This window comes from Primulina tabacum, chromosome 4 (genome assembly GCF_025594145.1).
Source record: "Primulina tabacum isolate GXHZ01 chromosome 4, ASM2559414v2, whole genome shotgun sequence".
Taxonomy (NCBI): domain Eukaryota; kingdom Viridiplantae; phylum Streptophyta; class Magnoliopsida; order Lamiales; family Gesneriaceae; genus Primulina; species Primulina tabacum.
The window spans coordinates 42,672,839-42,685,628 of NC_134553.1; the positions used below are offsets into that span (position 1 = coordinate 42,672,839).

The following is a 12,790-nucleotide window of genomic DNA, read 5'->3' on the forward strand; positions in this document are numbered from 1 at the left end:
TAATGGTCTCAGAATTTTACGCAGGATCCACACATAAGGTTACGTACGATCTAGTAGTTATACGGTATGGAAATCAAACTCTATTCAAGTTTCAATCCATTAACTTCACAGCACAATCCCCCTCAATGAAAGGACAATTTTTCGAGGGAACACATACTGCATCTTTATTCTTCCAGCCAAAAAATATATAGAAAGCGATCCATCATCAGTAAGCAGTGGATGAACAATTCAATCAACCATGAGCACAGATGATTTATCAGGCAGCACAGCGACTAAAATTTGATAATTGCAGCACCGCTCGATGGCTTGGATGCAAAAACGTAAAGGCCAAGATCGCGGTTGTTAATCACCCCTTTATCAATTCTTGATTGATAAAATTGGTCCTGACAAATAAAAAACCGTATACATTGATGTTCAATGGCCATATGAAGGGATTTTGCCACATTCAAAAGGAGGGAGAGAGACACTAACCTTCAAGTTAAGGATAAACTGTGGAACAATGTTCTCCTTCACTAGCGCAACAGCACAACCACCCCATCCGGCTCCCGTAAGTCTCGCCCCCAGAGCACCATTATCCCGACTAATCTTCACAAGCTCTTCCAATTCAGGGCAGCTGAAGATTATACAAGGTGAGGGAAAAAACACCTAGGAATGAGTAAAGGTAACCATAAATACTATTATTCTTACCTGCATTCGTAATACACGCTGCAGCTATGATGGCTTTCATTCATCAGGTCCCCGAGCTTTTTTAGCATTTCTTCCTCGCTGTCATAAAATAAACATTAATCAGAACTGAAAATACAAAAAGAAAAAAAGGCATGCATAAAGAAAACAGTATTATATAGCACTCTCAACTCACCTAGACTTCGAGGATACAGTATCTTTGAAAGCAAATACACGTTTGGCTTCGGAGTAAACGTGTGCAGCCCTCTGAAAAATTGTTTCAGTTGAGCCAAAAAGTATTGGAAAACGTAGCATATCAACACAAAACGAAAATGGAAATTGAGCTTCTAGTGGTTAGGAAGACATAGTCGACAGGACATAGAATTGAAACAATGAGAAACACTAAGGCTGAGTACTAAGAAAATAAGTAAAACATGAAACAGACCGTTGATGAAACAATCACTACCATCAGAATCGGACAATAAGAAGAGTAATACACTGCAAATTTACCTGGTACAACTTAAAATGCTTGGCAGCTCTCAGCACATCCAAGGAGGAAGGGGAATTGGTAAATATAGTTTGCAGCTTTTCATTTATAATGTTCTCAATATCTTCAGCACTATAAGGTTCTTCTTTCAATAGTTCCTGTGGATGAGACCGACCATCAAACCCCAAAGAACAAAATATGCAAGATGCCCACAAGAAACTAAAAGTTCAAATCAAGGCACTAGACAGGCAATCGGATTCGGTAAAAAACACTGAATGATTCCCAGAAAGCACGATTATGGCAATGCAATAACCAAGTATATTTGGATCCAGCGACAAGATTTTCTTTCAGTAAGTTTAGATGATGAATAGATACCTTGACAGCAATAACTGGATCAGAAGATCCATGTGTGCCCGCAAATGTCACGCACAGACCTTCAACATCTGAAAGTGTCCTGATTTTGGCTATAGCCTCCTCCGGCTTCAGTCCTAGCTTTATGCCTAAGACAATCTGGAAACATTCAAACGATTAAGGTACTCCAAGAGATTGGGAGGAAAAGAAACAAAACTGTTGAATAAACCATTTTGAACTCAAAAGGTTACGACAGTTGGAAAGCGTTTTGAACTCAAAGAAATTATTGACATTCGAAAAAAAATTTGAGATACAATCAATAATTAATGAGACATTTAAGCATTCTCAAATGCCTAAGAATAAGGAATTGAAATTTTTATGAGATTCATACAATCAAATATTAATGAGATATTTAAGCATTCACAAATGCCCACGAATAAGTAACTTAAAAAATTTTAAGGTACAATCTTTTATTAATGAAACATTTAAGCATTCTCAAATGCGCAAAATTAAGGAAAACCAGAAGTTAAAAAGAACTCACAGAAGCTAAACGGCATTCGACAACCCTGTTGTTGTAATTAGTCGCAGCAGTAACCGCTTTCTGAGATTCAGCCAATGAATGAGCTATGACAAATGTTCCACCTGCAGGGAGCTGCACCTCAGTAGCATGAATAGGGTTGAAATCAATAAGCGCTGCGAAACCAGATTGAGCCATCACAGAGATTGCCTGTCCAGTGGACCAATGAATCTCTTGTCAGCGATGAGTAATGGAGATAATCCAAATATATTTGCCAGGACAATGAGAGAATCATCGTACGTAAAAGACGAGCTAATCTTGAATGAGAATGCCGAAATTCGCTTAAAAAATAACCACAGTATTTTTTTAAAGTAATAGCTTTTTTAAGGATACACAACAAATAATAAAGGAGTACTCTTCAAATGCGATAAATACCTGGTCCATTCCACCAGATTGAGTGCCAATGTGTCTTTCGCACTCACAAGTAAGTTGAGCAAGTTCTTTCTGGAATTTGAAATTTTAAATAACAGTGTTACAGATACCGATGATCAATTCATGCATGAAAACAGCAAACTATTATTGACTAATTGCTGCTCACCACAAACAAGAAAGGATAGAAACCAACATATGGACTTACGGTGATACAGCACCTTGGATAGGACTAATGTATGGCTTAAAAACTAAAGCACTTATATGGTAAGATACCTTAGCAAATTTTGTGCCAAATACAGCCATTATTGCTATTGTAGATGAGCAAACAAAAGCGGCAGAACTCGATAAACCAGATCCTACATGAGAAAAAACCATCTAATCTAAAATATAAAATAACGGAATTAATGAATAGTTTCATCAATATTAACAGGTCAAACTTAATGCAAATGTTCATTAAAGTGGATAAAACTACCCGTAGGGACGATGCCATCAACCACAACCTCAAGTCCCAATGTCGCACCAACATCAAAACCTTTCGATTTTGCGAAGTCATAGAAACCTTTATACCTGAAAAAAGAAAAGAACATAAAAAGAATAGGACGGAAAATTTTGAATTATTTTAAGTATCATTCAAACAATATAATTGCAAGGAAGTTTTGATCCTACAACTGGATAAGTACCACGCCTAAGTATGATTTTCCCTGGAGCCATGGGGCATAGGACCGATGGAAAATAGTGTACACCAGTTTAAGAAGTATAAAAAGCACCTTACCCACAAATAAAATAGTGACCCCATCTGTGATTCTTCAGATCAATTTCCTGCCAAAAAAAATGTCTTCATTCAATGGAACACAGAAATAGTTTTACTACCCAAATTAGAGTGTATACAAATGACTGAAATGTGAAATCTTGGTTAAGATGTAAAGATTTCCTGATCATTCAAGTTATTACAAGTTAATTTTAACTTCTCTCACTTTCTTCGAAGCTTCCATCACTTTGGCCTCTGTAATATTCAAAAATCGAAACCATCCTAATTCCTAATTTTTTTTATCTTCAGTTATCACACAATCCATGCCAAGATTAATCCAATAGAACACAATTCAATTGAGAAGAATTTTGCAGCAGAAAATTCCATTTTAAACCTCATAATTTACAAACAAAATCAACTAAAGATCCAATTCCAAATGCCACTTAATTAAAATACAAGCCAGCAATCAACCAGATCAGCTTATGCAAAATCACATCTCACAAAGACCCATACTTGACCAGAGATAAGCAATATAATGATTCAAAAACAACCAAAAATCCCGTGATACACACATGCACACATTAGGACTAAGCCAAATTGTGCCGAACATCAAGATCAACAAAGCAAGTACGCGGTGTATCTGTCACCACTCACATTCAAGATCCGGCACACGTGCGCGTACACACACACACTGAGCTAAATCTCATCACACCTGATCAGGATCAGCAGGATATGTGCACATATGATACTTGTCACTATTCACATTAGCGATCTTTAGCACTTTTTCCGCTCCACTTTCATCACACTTGCGTATTGCCACGATGGTATCCTGCCTGATAGCCATTGGCAAAACCGAATATCCTTCATAATCTATGTGCTCCCCAATCAAATTCACTCTCCCTACACACACACACACAAAGAACATTCAAAAAGGAAAAACAAAACCAATATAGATGGATTACAAATCTTTAGTCCGTATGTGAATTCACATAACCTGGAGATCGAGCGTAAATCTCAGGGGGGTGGCCGAAAAACTCGACGAATTTGGATTTCAATCTGGCAAATCGGAGTTCAGCCTCTTCTAGCTGTGACCCGGTTCCATAAACAGGTTCGAGAGAACTGAAAATGGGGATTGGCAGCTCCTCGCTTTTCGCCATTGACTTCAGATAGATATTTCTTCACAAGTTTTCAGATTTTTAGGAGATAAAAACTTGTAGAGAGGGTAGACGTTCTGTTTCGGCAGATTGTGGAGCCTTATGGGTTGGTTCGATTAGATGGGATTAGGATAAATTTAGTGAAAAGATTTGATCTTTTTCCAAAAAGTTGCATTGCCTTTATGAACCGAGGAAAAGGAAAAGATTCTTGATAAAGTTTAGATGGCGACCTAAACAAAAGATCCGTCTAACAAAATACGACTCGTGAGACCGTCTCACACAAATTTTTGCAAATATGATAAAAGAAACTCTCATATATAGTCATATTTACTGGATAAATATTTTATTTTGTCACCTATGAATTTTATAAACATGATTGATTTTTCTCACAAATAAAGATACGTGAAACCATATTTTTGGTTTATGATTCAATGATATGTCCAAATTATTTGTGGCTTATAATATATGTTAATTTTCGTAAAAATGTGAGTTAATGAAAATACTTTCCACGTAGCATACGGATTTTTGTGAAGTTAGAAAATGCCAAACGTTTGCAAAGACAAATTTTTGGGTGGTGGGGAGGGACTCGGTTGGGTTTCTAGCTAATTTAACATGATTGTAATAAGTAATAACTATCACCCAAATAAACAAATGAACGAGCATTCATTTTAAAGTGCAATTGAAGCATCCCCACTTGCCATTATAATTTATTGTAGTGATTATTTTGAAGCATCCCCATGCACTGCCATTATAATTATTTATGATAAATTAAATGACAATAATATTATTAAAAAAAATTATGTAGAGACAAATATAAACACTATATATTTTGATCAATGATAATCGATAAATCTGTAATTAAAGATAATATCTCAATGTAACATCACATTAAGATGTCATTTTCTATCGCCATGAGAGGGGCATACAGAAACTTTGGGATCCAAACCTTATTAAAGCATTCTCGTCTTCCCGATGCGGTGCTCTATGGTTTTGATAATTTATTTCGAAATAACAGAAAATCAGGCCTGAAAAATTCAGTGACCTCTACTAGTTACAAGAGACACATATCTCATCAACAGAGTTTTAGAAAAAAATTGTTGATGATATTGTAAGAGTTAAACGATCTGACAATCTAGTTTAAATATTATGTTGGGAATTATTTACACAATCGTGTCCTTGCATATTTAAATCATATGGGATTTTATGAGATTTTAAAATGTGGCTTTCGAATGTTTGACAATCGTTTGATTACTGGTCTTGTGGAACGATGGCATCGCGTGAAACACATATTTAATTTTATATGTGGTGAAGATGTTTTGACAATTTGGGAGTCTAACAATTGATGGTGACCCAGTAACTGGAATAGATGTTTCACATACAGTTGGACAATGACAATATATATGTCTCGACTTGTTGGGATTTAAGCTGTAATCATCGTATTTTAAAGGTGTTAATTTGTCTATGATTATACTACATGATCACTGCATGTCTACCCTTATTGATGATAACAGTTAAGAAGTAGATGTCGTTAAATATACCTGTTGTGTTGCGTTGATGATTATTTGAAAGAATACTGTTATCATATTATCAAGAAGAGTCGGCTAGACTCATGTTTTTGCACCTGCTGAGTGATACTGATCGTGTAAAATATTATAGTTCGGAAAGTGAAGTTTTAACATTCTTATACCGCGAGCTTTGCAATGTAACATGTATAGGAAAGTCTACAATATTTGGATCTTTATATATCCTGCAAGTATAAATAATGTATATTCATTATTTAATAAAACATATATCTTTTTAACTAATTTTGTTATTCTTAGCTAATATGGGCATGGAGCAGGAATAAATTGGTTAACCTCGAACGAGGTAGGTTAAAAACTGTTGTACCTCCAAGTCATTCTAAGGATATTTTTCCAATTGCTCCTATGGTGCACGGTAATTTTAAGGTCCAGAAATTCGAATAACTTAATCTAACTGCATGCAAATCTTGGTTTTTATTAAAACGTCTCAGTTATTATTTCGAATGCATCAAATACACGATTATGACATTATTATATGTTTTTATTTAATATATGATATAATTGATATGTAATTTTTAAAAATGGGACATATGTGATATTTTTACACGTCGAGCCATATTGTAAACCGATAGTCGATTTTTAGCAAAATGGAGGATTTTTTTATGGTTCAGGTAATATTTTTGAAAGCGTATAAAAAAGAAACATTTTACGTGCATGTTATTCGGCATAAAAGGCTTGTTTTAGTAAACTTTTGGGCCAAACCCACTACACCTCGTTGTTTTAAACATAGGCACACTTTTCATTCATATTTTTACACACACCACAACCTCAAACCCTAGCCCAGACCCTCAGCTCACGGTAGCCAGTAGCTCACATCCAGCATCTAGGGTTCCCGTCGTTTTTGCAAGTATTTTTCATAGAAACGTCGTCCCGTCCCTCTGGTGCTTGTCCCTCGCTTCATTGGTTCGATTTTTTTGAGCGTTTATATGCAAAGGCACGTACGACACCTTAGTTTTCTCATCTTTCACAATATACCATGTACTTTCGAATTATTTTGCATGACAATTGTCAGATATAATGATTTGGATCAGTTTAAAGGGTTTATACATGAAATATGGAGTTTGCCTGCATTATGATTGACGTTTTTTATGTTACAAGTGGGCTGTCGACTTAGGGACCATGTGGGCACGAACCAGGCAAGGTCTAGGAGTCCTAGAAGAGTTCGAACCATTCTGGTACAGCAGCATACGAGGGCCGAACAATTTCTTGGTTTTCTTGAGGTTACTTGGATGTTAGGGTTCGGTTTGAGTCTTGGAGGGTACAAGCGAGTTTTTTTTTTCCATGGAGGCTGCGTCTAGAAGGTATCCAAGGCCTGTGTAATGGTACTAGGAGGGTCTGGTATCGTCTGGGATAGAGCTAGCATGTAGCCGATCGGGTTTGGCTCATGGGATGGTTTAGGCGAACGTTTTGGGGAAAAATTTGCATGGAACTGCAGCTGGGTCCTGGTTCGGTCCAAGGGAGTCCAGTATGGTCCTCTGTGGTCTATTCAAGGTTTGATTTGGGTCTGGTCCGGGCTGGTTCGGTGTAGGGTTGAGTTTTTGGCTTGGATATGAAACTAGGGTTCGGTTTCTTTTGTGCAGGAAATTTCAGCAAGGTCCAGGAGGTTTTTGAGGATCCTAAAGGGTTCGAATAGGGTTGTTTAAGGTCTGGTTATATATGGATAAGGTATGATTCAAGTATGGAAAATTTTGATTAAGTTTCGGGTTGACTCGGGTTAAAATCGGAACTCCGGTCTAAGTTTTAAAGCGAATTATGAAACATGGTCGTCAGGATTAAGTTCACGTCTAAGAAATTAAATGATGATGAGTATGTTTTAAGGCATTTTGAATAGTTCGGATAGATTCGGATTGAAGTTTTAAGGTCCAGGGGTAAAATAGTCAGATTAAGGTTTCAGGGGAAAAATGGTTCTTTTGCACCTGGGTCGAGTTAGCAGTCCTGACAGTACCGTGATAAATTGAAAATGCATTTTTAGAATGTATATGTTGTTATTAAATATGAATTTTATTAAAATGCTGAAAAATACGTTGAATGCCTGGTTTTAAGAATATGTATGTATATGCATAAATTCTACAAGTGATGAATACGATAATATGTTTTTGAAGGAGGTAAATTGGTTGTGACTAATACAAATACGAACACGAAACATGTAAGTCCAAGGCTCATTTGACGGGTGAGAATGTCACTGATGTCCCCGTCGCCGGGTACCACGGTTATACATAGATAAATCCATCGAACAACAGCTAATACGAAAGTCACAACTAATGATCTGAATTCTATAAAGGAAAATGAACACATATATGATGATATGATATGACATGATTCGATATGACCCCAAATGTTGGTGTTTATGCTTTGAACACGAAACTTATTTTGGTTACAGTATTTTTCACTGTTGCATGACATGTATATGTACTTATTATAACGGTTCATGTGTACTGAGTCTTTAGACTTATTAGGTGTGATTGATGTAGGTGATCATGAGGACGAGGAGACTGGAGGCGCTGAAGATTGACTAAGCTGAGATGGGGGGTGCACGTGAAAATCCGAGGACCTTGCATTTCTTCCGCACATTATGAATATCGTGACATGGGTCAAAACAGTATTTTTAAATGTTTATGAATTTTTAACACGTTGTTGATTTGACAGACTTTTGGAATCATGTTTGAGTTTTTCTTTTAAAACAGTTGACTAGGAGATTGATTACATTTTAAGATTTGATTAACTGCAATTATTTTTATTCAGTTGTTAGATGACCTTATAAATTTGCATGGTTTATGAGTATGTATATTTTCGGCCATAATTTCAAAAAAAAAAAAAATCAGTAGTATTGAATAGTAGACGTTTCAGTGATATTTGAAATTTTTTGTCCTAATATAACATATAACTATTTAAATTTTTTAATATGTAATCATATTTTTAAAATTATGGGTGGAAAAATGTGCACATATTGTAAAAATAATAAAAGAATGTCTTGATCATATGAACATTAATTAAGTATTTTTGAATTATTTAAATTTTGTAATAATTATATGAATTTTAAAATCGATTTTTTATTTTGCAGTTTAACTAGATCATTTAAAATAAAAATGATAGATATGTAAAGAAAATTATTGATTTGTACAACAAAATATGGCGATGTGTTTGTCCTCTTAATTGTTTTATAGTTGTAGAGATACATCGTCTCAATCGAATGATGCGACAATTCAAAATATGACATTCTATTTTAGTGTCTGCTTTCGACAAAGATGAGCTTCATAATATCATGAGAATAGGCCATCACAATATAAATTGGAAAGAATATTATCAAAATGCAATTCTTGTATGGAACAGAAAGTTGAGATATGTTTTCCAAGAAGAGCGACACTAGAGATCGAAGCAAATTGATCATGACGATTATTTTCAATGGTATGATTGAATAAATGTACGCATTATAACTTCTACAGTGCATGGGGTTGGTTTCCGGCCATATCCATACCCTATGTTTGCCGAACAACGTAATGCTCAACAAAATTTCAGTATGTCGTCTCTTTATTCACATCACTCATCATTAGGGTGGAGGAGTGACATTGTTAGGCCATCAAGTGGGATTGCCACTACTGGTCTAGTATCAGCTGAGTTTAAATATTGTAGGACCTTTTTGTTGGATATAAGACTACATAGACATTTGGACCATCATGTTTTTCGGTAATACAGGGACAAGTGTTTTCGGTGATTCACGGATGTAACTTTAACGCATGAGTCATGCATATTCAACGTGAGAATCGCGCTAAAAATGAAGCAGTACTCTTTATGAGAATTGCGGCTTTGAATGCAGAGGGACTGGGAGAGCTGCGACACTGACAAAATGTAGCGTCCGCTATCAATAGGAGCGGATGCAACATCCGCTATTGTTGGTGGCGTTTTGTAGTATTCTTGCAAAACCCCACCTGCCAAATTATTTCGAAATTTTTTAAATTAATTATAAAAAAAAACCGCACTTAGTGGGATAAGAAAAGTTCTGAATATACGCCATATGGACGCTATAATTATTGAAATGATAGAATAAAAATGGTGCTGAATTATTAAATGGAAAAATTAATTATACTTTTGTGTTGTACTTATCTTTTATTTTTTGTTGTTTTGATAGTTTATATATTATAAATTTTAGTATTAGTCTGCTATTTTATTTATTTTCAAACTTAGTCCTCCGATGTGGTGTTAATGTAAAATCGATGTTGTGTCAACCCGACGATAACAACAGTTTTGATTAAAATAAATAAAAATGTCGAAAATTGAAAAATACAATACTAATGTCGAATTTGTTTTTTTTTTTTTAAACTAAACATCTGCATTTTATTTCTCTTTGTAATATATTATATCATTTTGAAAAAAATTAATATTGAAATTCGACAATATAAATTATCGAATAAATAAATTCATATGACCAAAATTGCAATATTTTGTTATTAATCTAATGTTTACATACTCTACAATCACTCCCTTTGGAAGCTAATTGTATTTAATTTTCTTTCTCTCATCAATTTCTTGACGGTGATGTTATTTAAACTATAGCATAAAGGATATACATATTTTCATTTTATGAGATTATATACATGTAAGATATGTATTGGGGATACAAAAATAATCTTTTTTTTTACAGTCTTATATGCTGTGAGTTGAAAATATTCTCAGTTCAGTTCGTTAGAATGTGGGTCTCCAAAACCCGGATGTCGTAGGTTCAAATCCTACATTAGATTACGTACTCACATTCATTGTCTGAAAAATAATCGTGGGCTCCTAAATTAGTGGAAAATACATTGTTTTTAACCAAGCAACGTATGTTATATGATGATTAATTTTACTATCTTACATCTATCAACCACATAAAACATAGACTAATTAAGTACATTAGAAGGTTTTAAAATTTCAAGACCAAATACTTTGTTACAATTTATTGCATTAGGAAATTTCAAACTACAAGGAGCAATAGCTTTCTTGAGAAGCTTAATTATATAGAACACTTAACTAGCATAGCTTTAGTTCTATTATTTATCACGGGGATTCATTTGTTGAATTGATTAACAGCCCTACAGTTTCTACGAATTTCTCCATCATTTTCTGATGCGGCCAAGCTTCCCATTTTCAGCATTGCCCTTTTGAAATCGTCGAAAAATGCCCCCGTGTCATCCACGTAAGATTCGACAAGTTGCTGTGTCTCCGCGCTTCCGGAGACCAAAGCTTGGTCGGAGCCAAGCAAGCCCTCGCCTGAAAGAAGGTTAACGTAGTATTGGTTGTCGAATGTCGATGGGGTCATACGATCAAGATCAGCCAGCGTTGCATTGGCATCGGAATCCGAACAAAGTTGCTGAAGCGACTGCAAGAAGTCGAGGTTGACATCGGGACCATTGGAACCGTTGCCGCTGCTTATACGACTGTTGAACGTGAAACATCGAGCTTTACCCATGGTGTGTGCACCTGCCCATGCAAACATGCATGCTTACGTGAAACACATACACACACACACACACATATATATGGGTGGGTGGGGTGTGTGTGTGTATATATACATATATGTATGTATGTATGTATGCATATATTTATATTTGAGCCATTATATTACCAGAGAGTGCAACCATATCTTGAAGTGAGAGCCCAACATTTTGAAATTTAGATAGCAATGTTGGTACATCAGAATTTGGAGCAGGTATGTTGCTGTTAGCTGCTGCTAAGCTAGTACTCAAACTATCCTTCCTGCCCATTTGCACCTCCCATCCAGGTCCACCAGACTACAAATTTCAACAAATATTAACTTGGTCAATATTATAATGAAAATATTATGCTTTTGGCAACCCTTTTTCACAAAGCACACATGGCTTTAAGTTTATTGACTAATTTTCTTTGCAGCGAAAACCGGTGATCCGGGCTACTGGCAAATGCAAAGCTAGCATCGTCAAATCTAGGGTTAATCTCTGGTATTGATGCATGCATGGTATAATATTAATTAGATCATTTGATGGGAAAATGCAATAGGTAATAAATATTCTCACCAAAACAACAGAATCCCTAGCAGCAACAGCAAGAATATCAGCACAAGAAACTGTTTGGGGACAAACATATTCAAGATCAGCTTTTATGGCATCGATCACTTCAAATCCTCTAAGTGAGTTCAAGTTTGGCCCTGCTGTTTTTTCTCCAACAAAATTTGATGTGTCGTCAAGTAACACAGATGCATCACATCCCTGCACACACATATATATAAGTAGTATTACTCATACATACATATAGCTATTAAAATATATATCTCCATACTATATATTTTCTAGCCAGCGTATGTGATACAAAGTGACTTGCATTAACAAAGCAATCGTGAAAATGCAGGCGAAGCAACGACGCGGCCATCCTTGGATCATCAGAAACAGCCTTTTCAACCCATGAGAAAATGATGGGTTCGGCCTCAGGGCAGATGCTTTTGTAGAAACCGAAGGTTAACACGATGGAGGCCGTGGCACCATCCACGCATTCCTTATTCAAAGCCTCGTCTGGTGTGCTGCACAATGCTACTGAGAACCTGAACAGGATCATGTACAAAGCAACCAAGTATACCGACATTTTTGCTTCTAATTAACTTAGTTTTTTGAGCTAGCTAGCTTGTGAATAAAACTATTACTTATATTACTGTTTATATAGAGATAATTTGGGTTGTACTTGAAAACTTATTAAACATTTGGTGAAAGAAAGACATTGTCAAGCCATGCAAAGAAAAGGTCAGTATTGTATCAGGATGATCACTCTAACTGTTCACCTAATGCCATGTGCATGCATGCTAGCTTATGTCATAATCACTTAGACCATATTTTATTAGATATTATTATTGTAATT

At 35.6% G+C, this 12,790-nt stretch overlaps 2 protein-coding genes across 2 annotated transcripts; both read right to left on the minus strand.

Moving 5' to 3' along the window:
• Positions 1–67: 67 nt before the first annotated feature.
• On the minus strand, positions 68–4,575 carry LOC142543304 (galactokinase-like). The gene is made up of 13 exons (XM_075650488.1): positions 4,193–4,575; positions 3,911–4,098; positions 3,223–3,269; positions 2,923–3,017; positions 2,724–2,806; positions 2,454–2,522; positions 2,043–2,228; positions 1,526–1,660; positions 1,174–1,308; positions 860–930; positions 688–765; positions 472–613; positions 68–383 (listed from the first exon to the last, which is right to left on the minus strand). Exons 1-13 carry the CDS (start codon positions 4,353–4,355, stop codon positions 273–275), a joined length of 1,503 nt encoding a protein of 500 aa, XP_075506603.1. The 5' UTR covers positions 4,356–4,575; the 3' UTR covers positions 68–272.
• Positions 4,576–10,828: 6,253 nt separating this feature from the next.
• Positions 10,829–12,542, minus strand: LOC142541653 (peroxidase 40). Its single transcript, XM_075648135.1, has 4 exons — positions 12,263–12,542; positions 11,959–12,150; positions 11,532–11,697; positions 10,829–11,386 (listed from the first exon to the last, which is right to left on the minus strand). The coding sequence occupies exons 1-4, from the start codon at positions 12,518–12,520 to the stop codon at positions 10,974–10,976; spliced, it is 1,029 nt and encodes a 342-aa protein (XP_075504250.1). The 5' UTR covers positions 12,521–12,542; the 3' UTR covers positions 10,829–10,973.
• Positions 12,543–12,790: the final 248 nt, after the last annotated feature.

Excerpts from the sequence above, each read along its gene's own strand:
- LOC142543304 (XM_075650488.1), bottom strand. The coding sequence starts at position 4,355 with ATGGCGAAAAGCGAGGAGCTGCCAATCCCCATTTTCAGTTCTCTCGAA. Across the intron at positions 3,018-3,222 it reads GGTCACTATTTTATTTGTGG|GTATAAAGGTTTCTATGACT; the intron begins GTAAGGTGCTTT and ends TTCTTTTTTCAG. Across the intron at positions 1,661-2,042 it reads TCGAATGCCGTTTAGCTTCT|ATTGTCTTAGGCATAAAGCT; the intron begins GTGAGTTCTTTT and ends GAATGTTTCCAG.
- LOC142541653 (XM_075648135.1), bottom strand. The coding sequence starts at position 12,520 with ATGTCGGTATACTTGGTTGCTTTGTACATGATCCTGTTCAGGTTCTCA. Across the intron at positions 12,151-12,262 it reads TTCACGATTGCTTTGTTAAT|GGATGTGATGCATCTGTGTT; the intron begins GCAAGTCACTTT and ends ATGTGTGTGCAG. Across the intron at positions 11,698-11,958 it reads CTAGGGATTCTGTTGTTTTG|TCTGGTGGACCTGGATGGGA; the intron begins GTGAGAATATTT and ends TGAAATTTGTAG.